Here is a 9,878-nt window from a genome sequence, read left to right as displayed (position 1 = left end):
CCCGGCACACTCAGCCCAAAAAGCGTCCTTAAGGGTGCACAAGGCAGTTGCAGAAGGGCGTCACATAGTCCTCGTGGCCCCAATTTCTTCCTTGCCACCCGCCTCCCGGCACTTGCTGCTCACGTGCTTCTCTTTCCGACTCCCCCGGGACCATCCAGCGGGAAGCGGTTGCAAACCCACTGGCTGTGTTGATGTTTCCTTCGTTCAAGGACGGGCGATTGCTGCAGCAGGTTGGTTCGGCAGCCCCGGCCCTCCCTCACCCCCGCAGCACACGCCTCACCCCGTGATGCTGTTGAAGGGAGTGAACCCCAGAGCGGGAAAATGAAGGTTATCCTTGGGAAAAATAAATTATTAAGTTTAATGGTCATGTTGCTGGTTTGATGGCTATCTCATCCCACGGGGTGTTTACATCCTCCTCCCCGGCCTCGGCGCAGAATTGGGGCAGGAAGGGGCGATGCGGGCACGGGAGCTGCTCCACCCCTCACCCTATTTACACCAAATAAACCTCCTGTGCCGGCGGGCTGGCACTTGCCTTAAAAGTCAGAGCAAGTGACAGGGACAGAGGGGACCCGGCAGTGGGGTGCACCGGAGTCTGGGCACATGCTGCAGGTGGGGCTCAGCCTGCCCCACTCCCCCGGGGGGGCAGCGGGCGGCTTCCCCATGGCCGAGGGCGATAACACGGGCGCCGGGGAAGGTGAGTGAGCTGCAGCCTGGGACAGCCCCACGTCTCGCGCTGGGGAAGATGCAGGAGGCTCTCACTGGCCCCGCCAGACCCACGTTTCCTGCCCCAACACCCAGCGTGTGCCAGGGTGGGCAGAGCTGGAGCCGCCAGCCAGCACCCTGGGCCGGGGCTCGGGTTGGTGCTCCTCAGTACTTCAGGCAGGGCAGCAGCATCATGATGTGGCCAGCTGCAAGAACAAGGGGAATCTGGGGACCCCAGCAGTGCAAATAGCCCCGCATCAACCTCAGTATTTGTTTTAGCCTGGTTTCTATGGCTAGAAGCTTGTGTGACTGTACTCAGGGTCTGTCTGTCTTCAAAGCAGGGAGGCAGGCTGAGCAGCAACAGGTTATAACTGCTGCCCTTTCCCTGAACCAGAACTGAACCTGATCTGCTGGTTTTGCTGAACTTGAGCAGGGGCCAAACTGAACCGGAGAGCAGGAGCCAGAGCCAGACTCAGACTGGGAGCAGCCTGGGTGCCCAGACCCCTGGACGTGCCACCCGTCCCAGCACAGGGCTGGGACTGTGCTGTCCCCATGTGTCCCCTTGGGGCCAGAGCAGAGAGGTTTGGCTATGTGCAAATCCGTCCTAGACTCCCCAACCCAACTGAGCACATCCAAGATAAATACAGCAGAGAATTAATGTGTGCTCTAATTGACTTTATCCTTGCCAATTAATCACCACCCAGCAGAACTCACCCACGCAGAGACACATCCCGTCTCCTTATACAGGGCTTGGAGCTGAGCTCTTGCAACCCCTGGGGAAAGTGCCGCTCACTTCTCTCTAGGAGGAGCTCAAACTCTGCTATTCCTAGCCACGGCCCTGCCGCGGTGCTGTGTGCAGGAGCCTCCCCCGAGGGTCCCCCAGGGACCTTCTGTCTCCAAGGGGCTTCCCAGATGCTCACCAGCCCCTGTGTGTGATCCCCTGGACAGGCTCTCGCCAAGTTCATGGGGGCGTGTGGGAAACAGGGACCCTTTGGCACCCTGCAGACCATCCCTGCACCCTTGGCGAGCCCCTCTCACTGCAGCATCTTCTCCTTGCACTTTCTCTCTGGCAGGCGAGCGGCCGGAGGGGTTGTGAGACTGTTGCAGAAGACTTTGCCAGGAGGCAGTCAGAGGGAGGGCAGACACCTGAGGCTGGCTTTGCCTGTTCTGTCTGGGCTTGTAGCAGCCTGGTCCCAGGCTGCCAGACCCGGACAGGATGTTGCCCCCTGCTCTGCTCTGTCCTTGGCAGGGGACACGGTGCAAATTGTCCCTCTCAGGCTCAGCATCGCTTGGGCTTCTACTGCCCCTGAGGTCCCTCCTCACCCCTGCAGAGCTGGGCTGGGACCGAGCTGCTCCTTGCCCTCAGTGGTGTAACGCTGCTGTCCCATGGTCATCCTCAGGGGACAGGGACTATGTCCCTGCTCTCTGCACCTCACTCTTGGCAGATCACAGGCTGGGAAGTCAGGAGCTCTTGGAGGGGTGCAAAGCCCCTTACAGTGTGGAGAAGCAGCCCTGACACCCAGCTAGTACCTGGTCCCACGCTTCCCTGAGCCCCTTGACTGCGGTTTCTCCAGGCTGAGCCGATGCGAGCAGGCAAGGGCAAAGCGAGCAGCTCCAGTCATCCAAAGCCTTCCAAAAGGGGGGAGAATAGCTATTGAAATACAAGACGTTGCTATAAGACTTCCAAGTACCATCAGCCAGGGTAAAACAGTCAGCTGGGGCGGTGAAGCATGTTAAATAAAAGGTCTTTGTCCTACAGAGATGTTTGGCTCATCTCCAGTCACCGTCGTGATCACGTCCGAGGCTGACACCTGGGACATCGATCCATCCTCTTGTCTGGGCTGTGGACAGTTTGTGGATTGGGACAGGATGCCAGACCCAGAGCAAGAGGTGCAAATCCCCCGAGACATCCTCAGCAAGTCCCCGAAGGAGCTGAAGAAGCTGGCAAGAGATGGCTACTGGGCGGCGAGCCGTGCTCTGAGAGCTCAGGTCTACCACCAGCTCATCCAGCAGGTCGCCTGCCGGCTCGTCACCCCAGATGCTCTCGTCTACAGGGACGTGGCAAGTCGGCTCTTTGGGAAGCTGAGCGTGAGCTCCCACCCTTTGCCTGAGTTCCTGGAAGGGTGCTCCATGCCCACGTACTGCCTCAACCTGGAAGGGGTCACTGCCTTGAAGAAGATCCTCATCTGTGTTGGCAACCTTTTCCCTGACATAACCTACAGCCCAATCCTCGCCTCGCTGGTGGCTCTGCTGCTGCACTACAGTGAAGACGAAGCTCAGTGCTTCGAGAACATCTCTCGCCTCATCGCCAGCAACGCTCCCCACACCAGCTACATTGACCAGTCCTTCCTGGCCCACCAGGCCTCCTGCATGACTTTTGGGGATCTGGCCAACAAGCACTGCCCAGCAGCTCACAAACTCATAGCCAGCACTTCTGAGAACGTCTTTGAGGTCTACTCTGAATGGTTATCGTGGCTCTTTCATGACCTCCCCTTCAATTACGCCATCCGTGTCTTTGATGTCTACCTGCTGGAGGGGCAGAAGGTCCTCTACCGCATTGCTCTGGCCTTGCTGAAGCAGTACAGGCTCTCGGTGACCTCCGCTGAGCTGGAGGGGACCGACGTCAAGGCAGACCTGCAGGCTTTCGTGCAGAACATTGCTGAGCACGTGACTGTCGACAAACTCCTAGAGAGAGCCTTTGGCATCCGGCTGTTCTCCCGCAAGGAAATCTGGCTTCTCCAGATGGCCAACAGGAAGGCATTAATGGAGAGGGGCATAACCATGGTGCAGAGCAGGTAAGGAGACCTCTCTGCCAGCTCTCAGGGCTATGCAGACAAAATATGAGTTACAGTGCAGATACAACGTGGGGGGGTGCTTCATGTATCTCCCATAGCTTAGGCTATGCTGGGTGCCTCACAGCCCCTCGTGGGGGACCTGTTAGGAGGCCCTGTACTGTTAGAGCTAGAGATGTTAACAGAAAGCTCACAATGCAAAAAGCATGACAAAACCTGATGCACAGGGGCTGCACCCCTAAAAGCAGATGGGCACCCCAGCTTGGCAGTAATGGACATCCCTCCCTTGCGCAGGCAGTCCTTCCACCTGGCTGTGGACATGCAGAACTTCAGCTCCAGCATTGTGATGGCTCAGGAGATGCGCATCATCTGGTCCTGGATCCCCGAGCGCTTCTCCCTCTTCCCCCCGCTGCTGCTCTTCTCCACCTCAGAAGATGGGTGCAGCCTGCAGAGGTAAAGCGTCATCTGCCCATCAGGTCAGGTTGGGTCAGATGGGCCAGGCATAAATCTGGGTAGAGGTTGGTGGTGTAGAAAGGAGCAACATGTAGTGTCCATGGGGTACATCTGAGGTCTCCTGGGGACTCTCTTGGGCACAATTTAAGATCTTGAGTGTGGTCTGGGCCCACACGGGCTGTAGAGGAGAGGGCTGAGGCTCAGTCAGATGGTAATCAGCAACCTGGCACTGCACGGGGAACATCGAGCCCTGCGGATGTGCTGTGCAGGGGGACGTCCCCATGTGCCACACCGTGCCGGGCATGCTACGATCGAGCAGGTCCAGCCAGCACACCACCCCCAGGGCTCCAGCTCCCTCCCAGCAGCACGGAGCACAGGGTGCCTGCTGGACGCTGCAGGCAGTGCTGCGGCTCAAAACTGAGCTGGAAAATGAGCTTAATGAGTTTGCCATTGACTTTGCAAGCTGTGAAGCAGCAAAAACCTTTCGGTGGGCTGAGGCTGCCTTTGCATGAATGATTCCAGGCAGGAAACCCACAAACCTGCTCCTCTGTGGGAGGAGGGTAAGCTGAGAGGTTGCACTCGCAGAGCAGGCAGAGCTCAGGGCAGGGGCAGGCAACATGCGGGTACATCCTGCGATGGGGAAGACATCAACCCCTGTAACTGTGAGTTAAGAGAGCCCAAGCATCGTGGCCAGTGCCCAAAATTGCAATAGAAAGGCAAATGTCAGTGCTGGAGACAACCCAGGGCTCAGTGACGCGCGCTGCCACGGCCATGGAGCAAAGGGTGCGGTGGGAAGCAGGGACATCCCCGCAATGCTCAGGGCCGCGGCGTTTCTCTGCTGAGATGCAGCTCAGTGCCAGCCGGGAAGGGATGCCGGGCTGTCCAGGGACGGGATGCTGTCCATACCACCCTGGTTCTCTGGGTGGTGTTTAAAAATGGGGCTGCGGTGGTAATGTCCCCGTTAGCACACGAGCGTGCTCCCCCCACCCGAGAGGTGAGCAGGCGCCCTGTGGCACAGCGGTCCAGGCCCATCCTGGGGAGCACAGCCCTGCACCTTTCCAAGGCGGTAACGGGGTGCAGAGCCCAGATTATGAAACACATCCAGATTAAAAGCAAATTCGTTTGGTAAACTCCCCCCATGAAGCATCCCCCCCCAGCCTGGTGCCTGAAGGTAGGGTGGGAGGATATGGTGTTTGGATTTATCTGAGCTATTACCTGCTTCACCAAGCAAAAATTATGACATGGGAAGTCACATAAGCCAACTCCCTCTGTTCCTGCACAAACACTGAAGCGGCTTGAGCTGCATGATTATGATTTTCTGCTGCTGGCCTTCCACGAGCTCCCTCGGGCCAGCCGCCGGCACAGCAATAGGCTGAGAAGAGCCACTGCTGTCCTTTACAGCCCCGTGCTCGCCGCACGCCCGGGCTCTCTGCGTGGCATGCTGCTCCTGGGCCTCAGACCCCCACCGACCCAGGCTCCTTGTTCATCTCTGCAGGTTTTACACGTGCTGTGAAGGTTATGAACCGACGGTGCTGCTCATAAAAACAACAGAGGGGGAGGTAAGTATCTCCCAAGCAGAGAAGCGGGCTGCGCTGGTGCCGATGTGGGGAAGGGGACAGGGTGGTTGACCCCACCAGCACTTCTTGGAGCAGCTACGGGGCTGCATGGTCCCTCTCCTGCCCTGCCTCAGGGTCTGTCCCAGCTCCCAGGAGAGGACAAACTGCACCCCCCGGCACAAAGAGCCACCTTAGACACAGGCTGGTCTAAAGGGTGCTGCCAGGGGGGAAGAGGAGTCAGTGAGATGGAGAAAGGCCATGAGTGATACTCTTCTATTGCAAATACAGACTGAATCATGAAGGTCTTGCTAAGCAGACTTTCCTGAAGTCAGCAGATGCTTTGCCTGAGCCAGGACTTGTTTTCAATGCATTAAATGCTAGTATCTCTCTCTGATTGCAAGAGCAGCTACACAAGGGAAATGGAGGAGAAATACAGACAGCTTCTACAATACTTGAAAGTTGTGAAATAACTGCAAAAATCCCTGAGCGAGGCTTCTTTCTGGGGACTCTGAGAGTGGTTCATAAACCCATATTTTATCTCTCCATTCTTCATCAAACAGCGGAGGCAAGTTTTGTAAATTGTTCAGGCATCCCAAAGATTTATTGACCTACCAGTCCTGATTTCCCAAGCCTGACACTTCAGCGCGGTGCAGAGATAAACACCCTGCCACCCCCTAGGGCCTTGCGCACACAAGAGAAGGTGGCTTATAAAACCTTGTTTCCTACATGTTTTAACTCATTTTATTCCTTAGCTAGTACCAAGAACAGGCATGAGTTCCCACGTCTTGGTATGTCCCCTCTAGCCATGGTCAAGACAAGGGTGTCCACACCAGGGTCAGCCTGACCATGAGTGGAAGAACCCTTGGGACTGGTTCAAAGCCCTGTAGATAAAACAAAGGTGTTAGCTGAGTCTTTGCCATTTTAAAAGATGTTTTCTCTAAAGACTCATAAAACAGGCAATCACTTTGCCGCTGCTCAGGGGCCAGCTGAGGACAAGGGACTCCTAGACCCCCATCCACAGCGTGTTGCAATACAGTTGGTATGCTTTGAGCCACACAGTTATCCCTTCCCATTGCCGGGAGCCGGATTGGGCTCGGGGGTGGGAGGCACAGCTCCTACTCCCAAGCCTGGTCCAGGGAATGCACCAGCACAGCCGAACCAGCCCTGCTGAATCAGCCAGCACACATCTCACTGCAATTGCCTCTGCTGCAGAAGAGCAACCCCCCAAATCTCCCAGAGCCTCCCCCTTAGGCACTGAAGCTGAGCAGACTCACATCCAGAGCACCAGTGACTTGTCGCTGCAGGATTTAGCTGGCGTCGAAGAATTTGGCTCGGATTCCCCCAGGAGACCTCGCAGAGCCCTTGCCCTCCTGAACGCACGGGTGATGGCTGGTGTTCCTGGGGCTTGCTCTGGTCCCAGCTGTCTCCCCAGCTGGCAGCTCCCTCTGCTCTCTCCCAAAGGTATGCGGGGCATTTCTCTCCTCCGACTGGAGTGAAAGGAAAAAGAGCGGGGCAACATCGGGCTTTTTTGGGACAGGGGAGTGCTTTGTGTTCACCGTAAGTCACATTTTTTTTTTTTTTTCTGGTTTTACGCTTATGAGTTTGTCTGTTAATTACTTTTTCCTTTACCCCTCTGACAGCTCAGGGCATGGTGGCACTCAGCCGCTTTTCCTTACCAGAGTCCCACTGCTGCCCCTTAGCGCTGGCAGGAGGCAGCAGCACAGAAACTGCTGTGCTGGATCGGAGCAAAGAGAGAACAAACTCCCCCCCCCCTCCCCGGGTGAGCCGGCTTGCCCCAAGCACCCGAGGCAACGCGCAATAACCTGGGGTCGGTCTTGGAGCATCCTCCCGGGATGACAGCGGGGCAGCATGTGGGGCAGGGCAGGTTTCTGCCCTGTGTGCTCGGGGCAGCTCCTGGATGGGGCATTCCCAAATGAGCCCCGGCATCCCTGCCGAGGGAGCAGGTTGAGTTGCTCCAAGAGATCCTGGGGGCAAAGTCCAGCATCCATGTGGTATCCCACCAGTGTCCATCCAGACCCACTTGGCAATGTGGGCAGAGCCGGTTTGCCCATCTCTGGCAGCGCCTGGCAAAGACAAAACCAACTTCTCAGCCACAGCCACCTCCAGAGCAGCCGTGACACTTCCAGGTCACCTTGTCCCTTCCCTGCCCCAGGTGCAGACCTGGCACACAGCATTTGGCCCCCGACCCACCTGGCCAGGCAGCAACATCTCCCCCCAGCAATGGAGAGATGCCCCAAAGGACAGGGCTCACCACATTTCTTCTGCTTTCCAGGTGCGCCCCGAGACAGAGAGGTACGAGTGGGTGTTCATCAAGAAGCCAGAGCTGGCTAAAGCCGTGCCGCGCTCGCAGCAGCGGTCGCCTTCCCCCTCTCCCGCATCCCTCCTTGGCTCCTCCCCGGATGGCCACAGCACCAGCTCAAACCATCTCACCGTGCCCACACCGCAGAGGAAAAGCCGTCTCTCCCCATTTCTGGCCATCAGGCATTTCCTTCTGCCTTCCAAAACAGCCTCCATGTTCATGTCTGGGTCACGGGAAGGGATCGTTATTGGTAATTACTGAATCATAGGTGCCGACCCGCTGACATGCCTCTGCTTTGGCTGAGAAGGGCTCTACTCCAGATTAAAACTGAGCTGCCTGTAGTGGCAAAGACCTCCTGGTTTAGAATTTAAAGTCAAGGGAGATTAAGTCAGCCCCCTCTTCCTCAAATTATCAAGAGAGTGCAAAGCTGCATGAGGGCAAGGATGCTCCTTCTGAGAGCCCCAGAGGGGCTCTGCCAGCCGAGCGGGAGCACCATAGCCCAAACCTCCTGGCGAGGTTTGCACCCTTGGGTTTGGTATGTCCTTTCCCAGCCCTTCCATCCACTTTGTGCGGGATGGAGAGGAGATGCAGGTGGGGGTCAGCCCGAGGAAGGGCCGGGCACCGTCACCCGGAGCAGATGTGCCAGCTGCCTGCCCACGCTGCCGTCTGCCGGGTCAGGCTTGGGCACGGGGGTCGAATCTTTGTGCCCCACCAGCCCTGGGGTGGGTTCAGCAGAGGGCTGCAGCAAGTCAGGAATGCCTGCAGCACAGCCTCTGCCTCCCTTTCAGCGCTCAGGAGCAGGTTCAGGGCAAGCCTGGCTGTGGGGATGCAAGGAGCTTGCTTTATCCTCCAGCTCTCCAAGCAGTTTAATAATTCAGCTTGTGCTGCCAGGGCAACCTCTCGCACGCTGCCGTGTGCCAGCTGCCCTGCAGACAGCTCTCCGGGGGCTCTGCCTCCGCACTGACATCCCGATTAGCAGGGAAGGCAGCTCAGGGCAGCCCCAGCCCAGCTCTGCGCTGTGGCTGAAGGACAGAAAGCTGAGAGATGGGCACAATCCTGAGAGACCTCGGCGGGTGGGCCAGTGCCCCCGCTCGAGCCACGAGGTGGGGAAAGCGGATCCCAACCATCTCGCTTGCTTTTGCAGGTGGAGGCGGAGGCCAAGCTCTGTCCCTTGACACGAACCTGCTCTGGGGACGCACAGAGCACTGCGAGACCTTCGACAACCCTCCACTCTGCCAGGAGAACTTCAAGGTGCAGCTCTTGGAAGTGTGGGGCTTCCAGAACGCCTAGGTCCCGTGGAGACAGTCCCTCACGCCGCGGGCACCTCCGCTCGCCATCCTCCCCTCCGCGGCCAGACCTCGTGGTGGTGTGGAGAGAGGGACAACGCGGTGCCGGCAACAGGACTGTGGGAGCTGCCTTTGGGGACATTTGAGGTCCCCTCCCACAGTGTAGACCCAGCCCACTCCACCCAGTCTGTCCCAGTTTAGGATGTTAGAGGGGAGGTGAGCCAGTCCAGCATCTTACACCTCCCTGGCCTGTTTGCAGCTTGGGGCTCAACAGCAAACCAGTGGTACTGCAGCACAGGCAGATTTTATAGGAATTTTGAGCCTAGGCAAAACCCAACACTGAGGTACAAAGCTCACAAGAAACATTCTCAGACCCCACTTCCCTGTGGTCCCAAGCCCAGCGCCAACCTTCAAGCCATATGTAGAATTTTGTAGCCTCTGCAAGTTACCAGGACTCCCCTGGAATCACGCACTGGTCACCATCCAGCACAGCGCGAAAGACTTTTTTTCTGTGGTTGAAACTGCTGACCAGTGATCAGCAAAGTCCCGCCTGGTGTGTATACACTGGCAGCCCACAAGAGCCCCCCAGCTGTGTACCTGCCCTGTCATTTTTGTATTAAACCGAAGATCTATATTCACCGCAAAGGGCTGATGTAAGACTGCGAGCAGCGAATACATATGAGCCTTAACCAACATGCCCCGACTACCTGGGGTCAGGACAAAGGGAGACGTGACATTTTAAAACATGAAATGTGAACGTGTACGTGTA

General features: G+C 57.2%; 1 protein-coding gene across 1 annotated transcript; it reads left to right on the top strand.

Moving 5' to 3' along the window:
- Positions 1 to 597: 597 nt before the first annotated feature.
- Positions 598 to 9,766, top strand: LOC104369395 (TBC1 domain family member 24-like). Its single transcript, XM_042802309.1, is given in 8 exon segments — positions 598 to 694; positions 2,462 to 3,497; positions 3,789 to 3,947; positions 5,443 to 5,506; positions 6,965 to 7,060; positions 7,797 to 8,073; positions 8,968 to 9,113; positions 9,737 to 9,766. Coding segments are annotated over 8 exon segments (1,902 nt in total). The 5' UTR covers positions 598 to 600.
- The last annotated feature ends 112 nt before the right edge of the window (positions 9,767 to 9,878 follow it).

This window comes from Tyto alba, unplaced genomic scaffold (assembly GCF_018691265.1).
Source record: "Tyto alba isolate M040663 unplaced genomic scaffold, T.alba_DEE_v4.0 Super-Scaffold_39, whole genome shotgun sequence".
Classification (NCBI taxonomy): domain Eukaryota; kingdom Metazoa; phylum Chordata; class Aves; order Strigiformes; family Tytonidae; genus Tyto; species Tyto alba.
This window is presented reverse-complemented; position numbering and strand designations above follow the sequence as displayed.